This window comes from Colletotrichum gloeosporioides, assembly GCF_011800055.1.
Source record: "Colletotrichum gloeosporioides strain Lc1 chromosome Unknown consensus_45, whole genome shotgun sequence".
Taxonomy (NCBI): Eukaryota; Fungi; Ascomycota; class Sordariomycetes; order Glomerellales; family Glomerellaceae; genus Colletotrichum; species Colletotrichum gloeosporioides.
In genome coordinates this window covers 76,119-93,450 of record NW_025544690.1, presented here as the reverse complement: position 1 = coordinate 93,450, position 17,332 = coordinate 76,119, and the positions used below count along the sequence as shown (strand labels likewise).

Below are 17,332 nucleotides of genomic sequence, written 5' to 3'. Positions count from 1 at the left end.
TCGCCCGGCCTACGGCTTGCTTGCCAACGTCGGGAGACTCATGTAGTGCGTACGCCCTGTGTGTGGGGCAAATACGAGCAACAGCGCATGCTATAACTCTTCTTTCTACTAGAGACCGATCAGTTGTGAGGCCTCAAAGCTTAACTGGATGTAATCGCCTATCAGAGGCCGTGAAGTCAAAGGCGTTAATGACACAAGATTATTTCTGTATTAGGGTGATAGTGGGACGTGAGGTGACTAAACAAAAAGTTGGGCTCTTCTAGCTCTCCTATCCATCGGACTACTTTCGCTCTCCGTCCAATGCCGAGAAGCATATGCCTATGATGCTTTTCAATGTACAACATGTAACGTGTTCAACGTGGATTCAGAGCTCGGCCGTAATCACAGAGTGACTCACATAGCTCCGAGGTTTCGCTTGTTTGCGGCGACAACCGTTCCGCAAGGGCTTCTCACGTTCAGCCACTGTCTTCGTGGGACTACCGAATATGAACGAAAATTTTCTACATGCTGCCGTGCTTCGAAACTGATCCTTGCTCGCCGGCGGCCACATATCTCGACTGTGGCACTGCTCCGCGAAGATGACTTGTCGAACCACCTCCCTTTCAGACCCCATGTTACTCATGAGCGTTGAGCTGCTAACAAGATAAAAGCTTTGATGTCAAAGACTCAGCGAGCGCAGAATACACAAATTCCACCATTCATCATTCGGTTATTTTTAGGCGTCGTTTCTCGCCGCCCGCTTACGCCAAAACGACTTCGTTCTGACTCTCACATCTTGGCTTTGAGTTGTGCGAGGACATAATGACACGATCCGAGTTGCAGGACGACTGCATTTTCTCCGATCGGGGCGGCATAATCGAAAACACCCACCGCATCCATGCTGCAGTCACTGATGCCAACGGCAACCTCCTGTACGCCGTAGGCAATCCGTCACGCATGACACTTGCACGATCAGCCGCGAAGCCAGTTCAAATACTTGCTCTCTGCGAGATAGAAGGCTTCGATAGGTTTGGATTCGACGATGCGGATCTAGCGCTTATTTGCTCGTCACACAGCAGCGAGGAACGCCATGTTCAGCGAGGGCGTTCGATGCTTGCCAAGATCCAGGCTGAAGAAAATCAGATGCGTTGCGGTAGCCACGCGGCCATGTCCGAGGTTGTCAACAAGGAATGGACTAGGCAAGGTTTTGTTCCCGGCCCTCTTTGCAACAATTGCTCTGCAAAACATATTGCCATGCTTGCGGGCGCCAGAGCACTTGGCAATGACGAAGAATACCACTTGCCCCAGCACGAAGTCCAGAAACGTGTCAGACGCACCTTCGATGAGCTGAGCGGTCTGGGCCCGGGCGAGATCAAATGGGGAACTGATGGTTGCAATCTTCCTGCACCGGCTCTACCTCTCAGCAATATCAGTCATCTCTATGCGGTCCTCGCGGACGCAGCTGACCTAGTTGCTCGCGACAGCTCCTCGGTCAGCCAGAGAACTAGACACTTGGCAAAGATGTACGAAGCTATGTGGCGCTTCCCAGAGATGGTTGGAGGAGAGGGACCCTTCTGTACAGAGCTGATGCTCAAGTACGAAGGCGCGGTTGTTGGCAAGTTAGGGGCGGATGGCTGTTACGGTGTTGCCGTAAGAGAATCGTACGATACTCGGCGGCTGGGAGCAACCTCTAGCATCGGAATTGCCGTGAAGGTTGAGGATGGCAACGAAGAGATTCTTTATGTTGCTGTGATGGAAATACTGAAGCAGCTTGGTATTGGTTCAGAAGAGAAGAGACAAGCACTTGCGGGTTTCCAACATCTTCAGCGAATAAATACCGCAGGCGTTGTAACGGGGAAATTATCTTGCTCTTTTAAAGTGCGAAAAGCTTAGAAATAGGAAGAATAGATATACGTAGACAATTCAGTCGGGCATTCCAAAGGTTGTATTTGTCTCGGTAGGAGTCAAATCCACACCGCCTCTCTCAAAAACTACGGTCTGAAGACCATTCGTTGACGGATGACACGACATACAGCGCAGAACCTCCTTCAGCGGCACCGAAGATTTCAGCATCTCAAGCAAGATCTAGATCAGGACATTCCTTTACGTCTTCGTAGAAAGCACCACCAAATTCTTTGATCAAACGACACCGCTCTTCCATATCCTTCGCCAGCTTGATGATCCCCGTCCCCATCTTGATCGCTTCTATTCGAGGTTTCGTAAGCACCCAGACACCGCCGTTCGCGGGCCATCCGGCGATGATGACTGGGTCTTGCAAATGCTTCTCTTCCTTCGCCCCAAAGAGCTCAGCAACGGCAAGAGCCTGGTCACTCTTTCACCAAGTCGCGCCCAGCTTGCGCATTCTTTCACAATGGGCGTCCTCTTCCTCTTGATCATCCGAGCGTCGAGAGGGCTTGAAGCGATCCACCTCGAGAAAATCAAGCTCAAGACGGACGCAGTCCCTGAGAATGTATATGCCGCCCTTACTTGGCCAACCTTGAACCCTTACGCCCGGGCCCAGGCCGAATGATAACCGCACCTTAGTGCTTTCGGGGTCCAACTCAATATAAGTTTCTCCACCCATATTATAGGCGTAGTCTTCCTGACGAAGGATGTGGTCCGGATTACTGTTTTTGTCATTCATGGCCCAAATTTTAAAAGAACGAGTCTTTTGGAAGAAGTAGTTGGAGGACAGGAAGAAGCACGCCCCTAGAGAGTCCGCAATGATTGTACTAACAAGCGTAACTGACATTCGATTTCGTGACGATGAAAGGTGAGTTAAGGCTTTCAGAATTTTCTCTTCTGACATGATGCTCGGAGGCTGGTTGTTGCCTGTTTGTATGTTGGAAAAACTCAAGTAGAATTTCGGGTGTTGCGGCTGTTGGTCCCTTTGCTAGAGGGGCTGGCCTGATGGCATGCCGTTCGACGGCGCAGCCATTTTTGAGGGTTGCCAAGCTTGCGGCACATTTAAGCAATTGCTGCCGTAATTCCTTCCCTAGAACAGACAGGCTGCGCCGGTCAAACTCTTTCTCGAGCTCTGTTTGTTTTGCTATTCATGTAAATTCACCTTCAAAAGTTTGACAGAGAAACAGGGAATCGAAAGCATGCACTCCTTCCTTCTCAGCTGTCAGCACTCCTAACTAGAAATTGTTAGGCAATACCTCCCAAGATTGAACGACTCGCTGTCTCGTCTTTTCAGCTATTTTCAGTAGTGGTAAGCGGTGTAGCAGATGTGTGCCTTCATGATGGTTAAACCCTGCATGTTTAGTACGAAACGAATAAGAGACACTAGACAGCTTCTCGAGTATCTAATTCGTTCAGAGATGTCTCAATATTTGCACACAATGCAGTGGTAAAATCACTACTTGTTGATGTCCTGTTATGATGTAGCTTTTGGATAGCAGTATTTAAAGTGACGCCAAGTGCGCGGAAGGAAGCTTCACTCTGAGATGTAAGGCAGAACACAGTCTGCATGTTACCTTGTAAAAATTGTGCCTTGCGCATGATTCCTAGCTTTGAACAATCGCAGTAGTGTCACGCCACGTTTCCTGCGACAAGGATGCAGGCCAATGACAACAAATCAAGGCATGCTGACTGCCAACCGATGTGCAGTAATACAGGCCTAGCTTTCAGCTCTCCTGCGCGATCTTCTTGCTGAGGTCACATTAGCCGCTGCATTCCCAAAGGACCAATGATGACTGCATGAAGTGGGGAGGATACGTGCGGCATCAAGAGTGAGCCATTTCTACCTGACTTTGTGCGCCTCAATCAGCTTCTTCCTTTCACTGACCCATCAACCTTCTCTTCCCCCCAGATGAGTCTCACATTGCCACAAACTTCGAGATCCCAGGCTGTTGTCGGCCGGATTCCGAGCGCCCGGGGTAAGGCCGACTTAACGAGTCTCGAAGTCGCACTGTCGCGGTTCGGGGCGAATCTGACAGACGACGAGCGCAAGCAGCTCCAGTCAGAGAAGTCAGGTCTGAAAGATGCTGATGCAGCCTTGAAGTTCACTCTGAAACTTGATGAGCTGGATCCAGTGAGAAGGGGTAAAGTTGTTGCCTCAAAGGTCTACTCGCTTCTGCAGACAGTTCAAGGCTTCGGGCAAGTTGTTGACACATATGTCTCTTCGAACCCTGAAGTCGCAGCCCTGATCTGGGGGTCTGTGAAGCTAACTTTTACGGTATAACATCATCCAACTCGTGCGAAGTTCATTCGGGTGCTGACTTTGAAGGTTTTGATTAACTTCACTTCGTATTTCCACACATTCACGGATCTTTTGCGGGGCTTCGATCATCTCATACCGAATTTCGCTGTGTACGAAAAGCTGTTCCCAAATTCGAAACAACTAAAAACATCAATATGCGACTTTCATCTTGCAATCATCACCTGTTGTACTGAAATCATCAAGTTGACACGACTTTCTTGTGCGTAATAAAGTCGCATCACCTGTCGAGACAAAACAAAACTGAATATTGATCAGGGCAGCAAAAAGCCTGGGCAGCGTTAACCGTGTCTTTTGAGGCTAAAATACGACCTTGTGTTGACAACATCCGCAGTGCAGCCAGCAAAGTAAAAGATCAAATGGAACTTGCGAAGACTCAGCACGACAGAACTAACCAAAATGAGCAACAAGAGAACCAAAAGACTATACTTGAGCGGGTTTTGAAGTCTAACGCAGAGATTGAAAGGCTGAAGAAAGAGAAAGAGGAAGAAGCTAAGTGTACGAATGGTCTTCGTAAACCTTGGCCCGAACTTCATTAACATAAGTCTGCAAATAGTACACAAGTGGAATTCAATGCTGAAAAAGTTATCGTCCTTCGACCATGAAACTGCGTACAAGAATGCTAGATCGAAACGTCACAAAGGGACAGCCGAATGGATTTTCGATGTAGAAGAATTCCAAGACTGGCACAGTGATGAAAAATCAACCACTCTCAGCATTGCAGGTAAAAGTGAGTTGATATCATTCCCAGATACGAGGGAGAGGGCAAGTACTAAGAAAACACCTACAGTCGGCTCTGGAAAGACCATTCTCACGTGAGGGATCTGAGGTTGTACTTGACTAAATTGGACACTGATGAGTAAATAGCGCGAACATCATCGATCATGTGATTATACACAAACACAAGCGGCAAGAGATTGCATTCTTTTTCATTCGGTTCGATGATGATTATAGCCGAAATTCCGAGACGATAATCCGTTCTTTCGTTCGTCAGGTCCTGGCTCGAATGCCGCTCCAAGATGATATTTTTAAGCTACTGGGAATAGCTGAAGACCAACTGTTCAGTTTTGAGTCACTCTTGAGGCTTCTTGGGCATCGAACTGCTCCTTTCGACGAACTCTTCTTGATTTTAGATGGCCTGGACGAGTGCACTATGGAGACACAGCACTCGGTACTAGGATTTTTATCTTCTCTCATGGAGTCTCGAGAAAAGAGGGTGAAACTCATGGTTTCAGCGAGAGATAGCGTTACCGATGCGATCAAAAAGTTTATGTGGCCTGTGTCCCAAATCGTTGGTGGTGGGGAGCAAACGAATCGTGACCTGACACTTTTTGCTGGTGAGGTCTTGAGAGAAAAGCAGGACGGAGATTGGAGCGTGGGGGATCAAAGCTTGATTGACGAGATTCTATATGCTATCAGTCTTGGGGGCGAGGGAATGTAAGTTACGACCTTTCCTCAGTTTCCTCACAAAACAGCAAGACTAAGTACGCAGGTTTTTGTGGGTATATCTGACGATTAAGGATATCTGCACCCAGCGAAGTGACGAAGATATTCGGCAAGCTCTGCAAGATATCCCAAGAAATCTCCCCGATACCTTCGACCGAGCTCTCAGGCGGATTCAAGAAAAAGGCAACGCTGATATTGTGCGATCTATATTTATATGGGTCGGAGCTGTCTGCTCGCCTTTAACTCTTGAACAACTGTCAGAGGTGCTCCGAATCAAAGTCAATCAGGAGCATTCCCAGGAGCGCCAGCGCGTAAACAGGATCTCTCACATATCGGCTTGGTGCGAGAACCTCATCCACGTTGAATACGGGAATGAAACAGTTCATTTCAGCCACCACTCCATCCAGTCTTACCTACTGGGGGCCACCGCCAAGCCGTATCCCAGCTTTGACTTGACTTATGATGCTTGCAATAATTTCATCGGAGAGATATGCTTGACATATCTTCATTTCACCGACTTTCAGCAAGCACTGGTGCTTCACGAGGAGAAAAGGCTCACTCTTGAGCGCATCCCTCTTGCAATTGTTGCAAATACGATAGGACATGTTCTACCCACGGCATACATCAGAGCAGCAGGTCTTTTGACCAGTAAACCAATCAAGAACACCGAACCGACCAAAAAGAACCAATCAAATTCCACATCGCCAACAAAATCTCTGCGTATAGAAGACATGACCAGATTCAGTACGAGCGGCAGCTATCCTTTCTTGCAGTATGCTATCTCCAATTGGTCTTGGCACACTGCTCAAATTTCCTCCTCCTCGGCGGCCTGGAGACTCTGGCAGAATATGGACGTGATTGCCGAGTATTCCCCTTGGACGAACTCGAGATGGCACTATCCGGGCATTTCAAAAGTTGACTATGACTCTTCCATCGAGGACGTCATTATCGGAGCGGCCAATGCTAGACGACTTGCAGATGAAGATGGAAAACAGACTTGTTTTGCACTACACAAGGCCATAGTGTACGCCGGTGTTCTGGGTCACCAGCCACTATTTGAGAAGGCTGTGACGCGTTTGATCGAAAAGCAGCTACCCTCGAGCCCTCAGCTATTGGAGATTTTAATGCAACCTAGGGTTGTTCAAGTTATTCCGGAGAACGGACCGCCTCAGATTATGAGTATCGATTCTCACAATCTTGTAATAGATTGCGTTAGTCGCTACATATTCCTGGGTGGGAGGACATGGCCCCCTAATCGTTCGGGTCTCAAAGTATGCAACGACAAGTGCAAAGCGAATGATTGGACAGAGGTCCATAAGCGTATTGCAAGGATACTGGGAGGGTCTGAACATCTCATTAGACTCAGTGTGACACGTCTTTGTGTTCAGTTGTCAGTGGCAGCATCAAACGAGAGGGACTACACACGTATCCTGAAAGATCTTCGGATGCATCTGCAGAGTCACGAGGAAAAACGAATGGACGATCAGCTCTTGACTCACTGCGCCGCAGAGAGAGGAGAAGTCTGGTTCACGAGGTTTGTCACCTGGCTCATGGAACCTCGGAATTCGCACTTGTGCAATAACCAAATCATTGTATATGTTTTGGAAATTGCATTGCAAATCGGCGATGTAGATTTACTTGTAAGCATCTTGGAGAATTACCACTGGGAAAGGCCGGAAGGCTTCGAGTTCATGCAGGGAGTTGCGGTGGAGTCTGCTCTGGCTAAGGGCTCTTGCCTACCGATTGATCTTAGAAGCCGCTTTATCGAGATTTGCATCCCTTCGGTCAGACTGCAGCGCTCGAACTACCAGTACCAGAAGTGGGAGCTCCTGATCGAAGCCCGGATTCAAATGGTCTCGAGAAAGACTATATTGGGACAGGACTGGGACTTTTCCCTGGCGATGCACAGCTGCGCATTTGCAAATACTGTGACTCCGGAGTCCAAAAAGCAGGAAAATTATGTTGGTAATTCCGAGTGGCTCAAAGTACAGCATCACCAAAGACTGATGGAGAAGAGAAGGGGGGAAGACGATCCTGTTACGCAAACCTCTATTGTGTTCGAGTCCGTCCACTCATGTATAAAACGTTTCTCGTCGAGACGATGCGCAGTGCAACAAAGACCGGGGGAAAAGCCTCATCTGAGATATTGTCAAGAACACAGAGACAGGGCTTTAGCGATATTTGGGCCGGGGACGAAGTTCAAAGTGTCCCAAGAAACGGTTCTGTTCTCTCTCCGGAAATCTCTGGAAATCCCTGGCATGAGTTAAGGACGGGTCGTGCAATGCAGAAGCTAAATAAGAAACGTCGCATTTGAATAGCTGCCGTTGGTATTGTTTTCTCTACCGCGATTCGAAAGCCTAGCGATTCTTGAGTCTAATACTGAACCGTGGCACATGAACACTAAAGATCGTTAGTATACCAGAGGACAAGAGTAAGGCATTATGTCATTTACATTTGCAGAAAGATCTTGTCATGCCTACCGGAAAGCTGGCACATGCATCATATAGAGGCAACACAACGTGAATGTCATATCGTCATCCACCAGTGTCTCTATTCCCTGGTTATTCAATGTACAATACGTACCTACCGGTAGATGAGAAGCTGTTGTTGTCGTCTTTATCCTCGGCCATCTGCAGAAAGTGGAAAGATTGCCAATCGCCTTGGGGCCTCTCTAGACGATGCGCCCAGCGGCCTGGATTCGGTGACACATTGGTCCTTGCCAATTGCAAGATCATCGTTAACAAAACTTTGTGCTATTTCAACGCGGGTGAGTGAGTGTACACGGGAACCAGTCTGCAGTGCATCGGTAACCTCACTGCCTGCTTCTCACCAGTGGCCAGCCATATAATTGTGCAATTTAACGGGGCGAGAATACCCTTAAGCAACGCTCTTAATACCCACATGACCCAGCACAATCGTCCTAACCGACAACAGTAGCGTGAGTAATCTCATCTCCTAATACGACAGTCTCGCATTCAATCCAATCCATGGGACGAAATATTCTCCATCCGCTTCGCTTCCCTCCGCCCCATAGAATCTTCCGGGAGCGGGAGGAAGAGATGCCGATTTACTCTGGAACCATCATGGGAAGGGAACAAAAGCCTCGGCCTCGGGCGGTGAGAGCTGGCTGCTATGGGCAAGGTCCCATGACAAGCGACTTTCGCTTGAGACGCGATGAGACATTACGGCGACCCATTCAAACAATATCCGGGGAGAACGTGATTGGGTTGAGATGAACGCAAGTAACCTTAATTCGCATCTGGCATTGAGGCAAAGTGCGAATGCTATCGCGAAGGTTAACCGGCACTTTGGTACTATGTGCAGAGGTACGTCGACTTAAGCCGCGCTAAGAGGCCCCTTCGCGTCTACTATGGTAGGGAGCACGAATCAAGACCCGGATTACGCAGGGTCAAGGCCTGAGGGTTCCGAGAGGGGAAATTCGTCAGTGACTTGGGGATCTCACTACGCAAAGAAATGCAGTAAACTGCAAGCACACGGCCGCAGCTCGATATCACGGACAGCCAAGAATACTCAGAAGTGCAGCAGCTTCATGCAGCTGAATGAAAAGAATGCTTCCTTGCGAGAAGCGGGTTTGGAAGCTCGGCTCCGCGCCCTCGCGTTTCCATGGTGTATCGCCCGAAAGCAACATTGACGGTGACGCGGCGACTCCTTTTGCGGGGAGGATATCTCGGGTGCGTGAATTGGCTCATCCCATGGCAAGCGCTGTAGGTCTGAGCGCGCTTGGAAAGGGACTCATTGCGACCCAAGCTGGAATTTGACGTTTGATGGGTGACGGATATCCTGCTGACCTTGGCACGAGCTTCCTATGCCTTCAGATTGACCCCTTGCGACAGATGGTCTGAAGTTGAGTCTAGAATTAGCGGCAGGACCGTCGATTTCGCGACGAAATATTGCTGCGGATGGCTAAGATTGCCGTGAGCCCGCAACTGGGGGATTGCAACATGATTCAGATGACAACTCCGATGTTGTGGATGTGAGAGGCGTCGGTTTGGAAACGCCGTTCTTGACCCCTCTTGTCGATCGGCGGCGGCTTGGAGGGTTGAAGCTGAGATCGTAAACTCAATTTGAATCAACATCGTGGAGGCCAGACTCAGGAGAGAGACCTTGAGCCGGCGACTATCACACGGAGGCTTGGTGACGATGCCGGTAAGTGCCGTGGATGATAGCTGACCCCTGTCGGGAAGGGAAGCTTAAAGGGAGGCAGCTTGGCATTGAAGAAAGCTTGGCGTTAATTGTGGAGACCGGAGGCTGACCGGTAGAGTGTCGTGGATGTCTGTGTGAGCGACGATCACGCAGGTGGGCCAGGTTGGTGCCTCATGCGGGCATGAAGCCGTTTTGAGTGTGGAGAGCCGTGCCAATGTTTGGCGTTGGCCGTTTCACCAGGATATGGCATAGCGGCGTCAGGACGAGGGCAAGGACGATTGCAGCGAAGATGCGCAAAACGGCTGGTGGGGGCTTGGCGAAGCGGCTCCAAGTAACAGGAGCGGCCAGGGGCGTTCTGACGAGGCTAGTTGATAGACGTCAGCGCGTCTGGCGAATGGTTTTGGCTGGCATCGGTGACGGGCTTGGAGCGGCGATGATACTGGAGGCGGAACCGGTGCAGGACTGGGGGCGAGTCAATACGAGTCTTTTGCCTTTTTGGTAAGCATTGGGTGAGGGAGGAGTCGAGTTGGAGATTGTGCCGAGTATCCGAAACGGCCAGGGCGGTAGGTCGAGCAGGAGAAAGGAGGAGAGAGAGTTGTGGGCGAGTGTGGGTGGTCCGTCCTGGAGGGAGCGAGAACGAGGCAGAGGTTCAGCCTCGCTGGAAGAAGAACGTCGAGCCAAGAACGAGGTGGACTGATGGTTCAAATAAAAAAGCGAGAATGCTTGAAGTCTTTAAGCTTGAGCCGGGGAAAAAAATAGGGTTGAATAGGGATTCTACGCAAGGTGAATCAAAGACAGGTGATCTGTAAACATTATCGTACGATTCTTACGTTGAGGAGCCCACGGATGGGCTCATGGAAGGCCGTCTTGCTGGGTGGTCCATTCGACTGAGACCCTGAGGAGAAGGAAGGGCGCATGGGAGCAACATTGCGTCGAGCCAAAGGAGGGATGCCATTGGGCGACGGCGGCACATGTCTTAGACTTTCCGCTCGTGCCAGACAGTCAGGGGGGATGATGGCGCCCCTGCGAACCTTGCCCGGGCGACAGGTGGGCTTGTTAGGATCGAGATAAGCTGACAGGCGTCTTTGGGCGGGTGCTGGAGGGGAAAAGGACGGAGGGAGGGTGGGTGGAAGTTTGACGTGAGAGTTGGCAAAAGGGTTGAGGGTTTCACGACGGGGATAAAGTGTGGATGAGGAGGCTTTTGGTGGTGCACATGCTGGGATGACAAGTTTGGAGATTTGCGGGTGATGCACGGGCCAAGACGGCCAAGGAAGGAAAGGTGTTCTTGCTGTGCCGCTGTTCCTGCTGTCTTTGGTGGTGGTGGTGGTGGATCCAGGCAAGAGCGGTCGTGGTCGTGGTCCTGCGTGCGGCGTGCCTGCCTGCGGTGGACGTTGCTGACCGGGTGGGACCTGCCGCACCTCGCACATGTGTAACCGGCGACCCCTGCCACCAAGCAGAAAAGAGACTAGTCGGAGTGTGGGGGTGACCCCTGTGCCTTCCTCATTCTTAATTTTCTTTCCGTTGCTTTTCCCGCCGTTGTCTTTCCTCGCAGAGGCAAGGGGCCTGTCAGTCAGACATCGGGGGAGCGCCTTCTGGATGGAAAGGAAGGAAAGGGTTCCCCAGACCCGGGCAGTCAAACCTTTTTTTCTTTTGCGATGATGGGAGGCCGCGAAAGTAAAGAGTTAATCCAGGGGATACTGACAGCGACAGTCGAGTAAGGCGAGAGTCATTGGACCCAATGGGCAATAAACTACCTCACCCAGCACTGGGGATGCTTGTGGATGATGGTGTTCTGCGATGGAAAGCTTTATTTTGAGTTGCCAGCTCGCGGATTGATCCCGTGGTCATCACGTTGCAGAGTCACAATCTGGTAGGCAAGGAAGGTAAGGTACGGATAGATAGGCATTGGTGATGAGAGGTTATTATCTGCTTGGCTCTCATGATCCCCCGACCTTCCAATCAATAATTCTCTGCATGCTGGGCATCTGGGCACTTTGGACAGCGCACATTGGTCGCTGGGTACCCCGAGAATATTGGTCGTGTTCTTCAATTAGCAGCTACCGAGACGCTACAGCTGCATGCCAGTGCACTATTTACAGCATGTCCTGCCATGGAGAGCCTTGGGATGCAGTAGACCCATCACATTGGTGCCCCTCTACAGTGGCTTCCCCGCTGTGCCTGCTGGCCGCACAGCGAATCCCATGCCACTGTCGCCCAGCCACCACAGCTTCCCGCCTGCATGCCTCATCTTTTTTTCGCTGGCCCTCGCACTCACCTCACCACCTCTAAGCGCCCAGCAGCATGGACCTGGCCGAAACAGGCCTGGCGTCCGTGTTCCAAAATTAAATCTGGCCATTCAGAGCCCGTCCTTCGTGCTTCTCGTCGATGCTCGTCACCTTGGACTGTCCACTTCTCGATCCATTCCCTCTAGGCCGGGCGGCAAGAAAAAGACAATGACACGACTGGCAGACCGCAAGATGCATGACAGCATCGGGGGACGGATATGAGGACCTCGACTCGTCTTCCCGACCAGACGGTCTCCCTCTCCCTTTCCTTTGTTTTCCCCTTTCATCCCAACAGAACGGTACCCTACCCTGTCGCGCGGCCGCGGACCTACCTGAGCTGCGCGGGAAACCAAGCAACAAACGACATCCATCTGCATATTCGTATCTCAGGTACGCCGCATAGCTACGAATTACGACTGCAAGCCATTGCCAGCCCTTGTTCGTCGCATCGACTGCGTAGCGCATATTCCCACTCCAACCCGTCTTTTGGCAGCGAAAAAAGAGCGAAAAGCCCCTACCCTGTTGCAACCGAAACGTCAAGATAGCCTCGGGGCCCCTCGTCAAAGCGCCTCTAACAGAAGTCGTCTCAACTCCGCCCACTTGCTGTCGCACCTGGCCCTGCCGTCTGATCAGTCTCGCCTCTCGGATCGGACTGATACAGCTCCCCCCCAACTGCGAAACCCCTCCAACGTCTGATCTACCGAATCGTCCAGTCCACCTTAATCACCCCTGCTCCCGTTCGCCGCCGCCACCAATTCGCCCAACTTTTGCAGCCTCTGCACAATTGCAGAGACGAACAGCACCTTGCCAGCACGCCGTTGACGAGGTTTCATGGACACCTGACATCCGAAAGATTAGTCCCGACACCATCACGTCCCTCCACCCCATTCCACACCACCTACCGCACCACGTCCACGCCTCCCTCCACCAAAACCGCCCGGATCGAATTCTATCCTTCCGTCCCTCGACCTCAAGCCCCGTCAATCCTCAATCCTGGCCCTGGTCCCTATCCAAGGAACCGATTCACTCCCGGCCGCACCCTGGTTCAAAAATCCTCCTCAAGCGCGCCAAGGCCAGAGACAGCCGCTCCATCGACACTTGCCGTCCGACTCGTCTCTTTATGACTTTCCCCCCACCCGCCGAAAGCTTCGTCAACTCTTCCTCCACCTCTCTCTTCTCACCCTCATTTTTCTCTTCTTCTCCGTTGCATCTCGGTCCCGTCGAAGAGTCAAGTCAATTCCTCGAGCCCTTCCGACTAACGAGATCCTTTCTTTCCTTCGCTGCTGGCTCAGATCACTCTTTTTAAAACATAGTACTCCAACCGGTTTGGCTGGGGTCTTCTTTTCGCTTCTTTTTGTTCGTCACGCGCGCCGCTTTGGGTATTAAAAAGACGTTTTAATTCGGGGTCCAAGGAGAAAGAGATTGGAAATCAGTATCTGGAAACAGGACACTACGGTTATCAGGGTTTATTGGGATTCGCCGCGCCGCCCTCGTTCGATCCTCCCGCGATCCGCCTCCGCCCCAGGCCCGAGCCTGTCAACTCGTCGCTATTGTCGCAGGTCGACACCCTAATAAATCTACGCAAAGGAGGGAAAATCAAACACAGTCAACATGTCGGGTGACTTGACCTTCGGGGTTTTGGTCAAGAAGCAGTTCACTGCCCAGAAGCTGCTCTTCCATTTCCTGTTCTGGACCTTTCACTGGGGCATCTTTGCCTACGGATGGTGAGCCACCATGTGCTGAAGCTTCGCCAATTGTCATGGCTAATTCCTCTCAGGTGGAAGCAAGCGGCCGATACGAGACTAGCGGGTCTGAACACCCTGCAGTTTTCCGTCTGGATTTCTAGAGGTGCTGGCTTGGTCCTCAGTGTCGATGGCATGCTCATCCTGCTCCCCGTCTGCCGAACCGTCATGCGATGGATCCGACCCAAGGTTCGCTTCCTGCCTCTCGATGAGAACCTCTGGCTTCACAGACAGCTGGCATACTCCATGCTGCTGTTCACCATCCTCCACACTTCTGCTCATTACATCAAGTAAGTTTCGTGGCGTACCCTGAAAGAACCAACGCTTACAATCCCAGCTTCTTCAACGTCGAGGTTACGCAGATTCGTCCCGTTACCGCCATCCAGATTCATTACGCCCAGGCTGGTGGTGTCACAGGTCATGTCATGCTTCTCTGCATGCTCTTGATGTACACTACCGCCCATTCCCGCATTCGTCAGCAGTCGTTCGAGACGTTCTGGTACACCCACCACTTGTTCATTCCCTTCTTCCTCGGACTGTACACCCACACGACCGGCTGCTTCGTCCGCGACACTGCTCTGCCCTACTCGCCATTCGCCGGAAAGGACTACTGGGACCACTGCATCGGCTACCTTGGATGGCGTTGGGAGCTGTGGTCTGGCGCTTTCTACCTCATGGAGCGTACGTACCGTGAGGTCCGTGCCCGCCGCCTCACCAAGATCACCCGTGTTGTCCGCCACCCGTACGACGTCGTCGAGCTCCAGTTCAACAAGCCCTCGTTCAAGTACAAGGCCGGCCAGTGGCTCTTCCTCCAGGTGCCCTCGATCTCCAACTACCAGTGGCACCCTTTCACCATCACTTCCTGCCCCTTCGACCCCTACGTCTCGGTTCACGTTCGCCAGGTTGGTGACTTCACCCGCGCTCTCGGTGATGCGGTTGGTGCCGGCGGCGCCCAGGCCAAGCTTTACGACGGGGTCGACCCCATGGGAATGTACGAGGTTGCTCTTCAGAATGGTCAGCAAATGCCCGATCTCCGTATCGACGGACCCTACGGAGCTCCCGCCGAGGACGTGTTCGAGAACGAAATCGCTGTGCTCATCGGTACTGGTATTGGTGTCACTCCCTGGGCCTCCATTCTCAAGAACATCTACCATCTGCGCAATGGCCCGAACCCCCCGACCCGTCTTCGCCGTGTCGAGTTCATCTGGGTTTGCAAGGATACCGGTTCTTTNACCCCCCGACCCGTCTTCGCCGTGTCGAGTTCATCTGGGTTTGCAAGGATACCGGTTCTTTCGAATGGTTCCAGACTCTGCTCTCGTCTCTCGAGTCTCAGTCCGATGAGGCTGCTCGTCTTCCTGGCAGCAACGGCCTCGAGTTCTTGAAGATCCACACGTACCTCACCCAGAAGTTGGATATGAACACCACACAAAACATCATCCTCAACTCTGTCGGTTCGGAACACGACCCTCTTACCGAACTCAAGTCTCGCACGAACTTTGGTCGACCCAACTTCTCCAAGCTGTTTGCCACCATGCGTGATGGTATCCTGGACAGAACCTACCTTAATGGTCTGGAGGGTAGCATGCGCACAACTGTCGGTGTCTACTTCTGCGGTCCTTCAGTGGCTGGTAAGTTTCTCACGTCCCTTTTATGACCTTAACTAATAAGCCTCCCAGCTCGCGATATCAAGAAGGCCTGTAACGAAGCCTCTGTCGCAGAAGTCAACTTCCGTTTCTGGAAGGAGCACTTCTAAACGCAAAAATCCGCCTTTGAAAAAAATCTCAAAAAAACAGAAAGATCCCAACGTTATGTTGTGCTCTGTAAATGTAGGAGGAGTTTACGTCAGACGACGATTTTTAAAGCTTCTGGGAGCTCTCCGACATGGAGAAGGCGAGTGTCGCGTCAAGAGGGGGAGAGTCGGCTGAATGATCTGGACTGCAAGCGGGAAGGCGTTGGCTGGAAATGCATTGAAGAACCCCACCCAGCGATGTGCATCATCTTACATCTTTTTGCCGCCATCCGGCGAGTGCCTCTCGGTCTATTATTTCTTTCATGTCATGGGGTCAACCGGATGGCAGGCAATGTTCTTTCACATATATAAAGCCCATATATATCACTTTCAGCTATGGCGAATGGTTTACTCCAACGGTATCATTTGTACGATTTAGCGGGCAAGGACGTGCGGCCAGAGATGGGTGATAAGACGTGATGTCAAAAAGAACATATTTGTCTATCTCATCATTGGACGACGCAAGCGCTTATCTTTGGTCGACGTGTGTGCCGTGTGTGATCTGTGTGATAGGAACGGAACTTCGGCCTCTAGTCTGACGAACTAGTAGGCGCAGCGAACGACTGTCAACTGATGATGACAGGAACCATCTCGACCGAACGCGATTGGTCTGTGGTTTGCTGGGTGCTGACACGTCGGCAGACTTTGTCATGCGCAGGGAGCATGCCTCGCGAGCATGACGTTACAGAGGGCATTAAAGTGACAGGGGAGGGAACGGCCGGGAGTGAAGAGCGGAAGAGTCGGCGCGGAATAAGGGTCGTGGTGGGGAATCCCACCGAGGTGTTACCGTCCGGGCGTGATCCCGGCCGAGTCAAACCCTGGTCGGGCTGCTGCTGACTCAACCACCTCGCACAGCGAAAAGCGAGGTGTCTAGACCGCGGCCGTGCTTGATCGGAGCGTTTGGAATCATTTGGTCATTGCTTATGCTGTGGTCTGTGTGAGGGGAGGGAGAGGCGAGTGGCCCAGCGAAGAGGGCGAAAGCAGCGACTTGGCTCTGACGATCGGGTGGAGAAGACGGGGGCATGTGTCAAACGGTTGGCGTTTGGGGGCTGGACTGGGACCGCCCCCGACATGCGTTGCTGCCGTGCAGAGGCGGCCGATTGTGGTGAGATGGGACCTGGCTTCTGAGATGGTTCCCTTCTTATTTTGGGGATGATTTCTTTGGTTCGGACTTTGTATCCGTGGGGGAAGAGGTTTGAAGTGGTGGTCGTGGGTGGGTGATGATGGGATGACTTTTGGGGAGTATGTTATGACAATGATGTCGTTTTTTGTTCACTGCTTGAGTCGTGATGTTCTAGCAATCTTGGCATTTTCTCGTGAGCTGGTTTTGAACTGGTTGGAGGCTCTGGATGCCGACTCGGTGCGTACGTGTAAGTGGGCGCGGGAAGTCCATGAAGTTGGGTGAGTGGGGGCATCGCGCATTTGAGGGTGTTTTGTATGATACCCGCCCGCCCCCGACGTAGCGCAGACGCGGAATTCCCGCGGGCGTGGTTTGCGTTTGTGAGTTCGGTTGATGACGCAAAAGAAAGATTTAGAGTGGTCCTCTTCTTTTTTTCTTTTGCCGTGCAGATGGGATGAAAGTGGGATTGGATTGCGTCGGTGGTGGTGTCGCGAGTCGGGGGTGACGTTTGCGGGAGGGTTGGTGTTGAGTCAGCGGCCTCCGAGGAGAAGGAGCCGCCGCCCGCGGACGTCTTCCGAGGAGGCA

The 17,332-nt window shown here is 51.7% G+C and overlaps 2 protein-coding genes and 1 pseudogene across 3 annotated transcripts; all 3 read left to right on the top strand.

The window, feature by feature from the left end:
- Nucleotides 1-801: 801 nt before the first annotated feature.
- GCG54_00002009 (uncharacterized protein) lies at nt 802-1,872 on the top strand (the record flags this gene model as incomplete). The annotated part of the gene is made up of 1 exon (XM_045402108.1): nt 802-1,872. The coding sequence occupies one exon, from the start codon at nt 802-804 to the stop codon at nt 1,870-1,872; it is 1,071 nt and encodes a 356-aa protein (XP_045264390.1).
- Nucleotides 1,873-3,793: 1,921 nt separating this feature from the next.
- GCG54_00002008 lies at nt 3,794-6,902 on the top strand (annotated as a pseudogene). The gene is made up of 7 exons: nt 3,794-4,159; nt 4,187-4,403; nt 4,460-4,699; nt 4,758-4,931; nt 4,953-5,016; nt 5,069-5,638; nt 5,694-6,902. Coding segments are annotated over exons 1-7 (2,840 nt in total).
- Nucleotides 6,903-13,707: 6,805 nt separating this feature from the next.
- GCG54_00002007 (NADPH oxidase 1) lies at nt 13,708-15,591 on the top strand (the record flags this gene model as incomplete). Its single annotated transcript, XM_045402107.1, has 5 exons — nt 13,708-13,820; nt 13,874-14,128; nt 14,176-15,046; nt 15,100-15,466; nt 15,515-15,591. The coding sequence occupies 5 exons, from the start codon at nt 13,708-13,710 to the stop codon at nt 15,589-15,591; spliced, it is 1,683 nt and encodes a 560-aa protein (XP_045264389.1).
- Nucleotides 15,592-17,332: the final 1,741 nt, after the last annotated feature.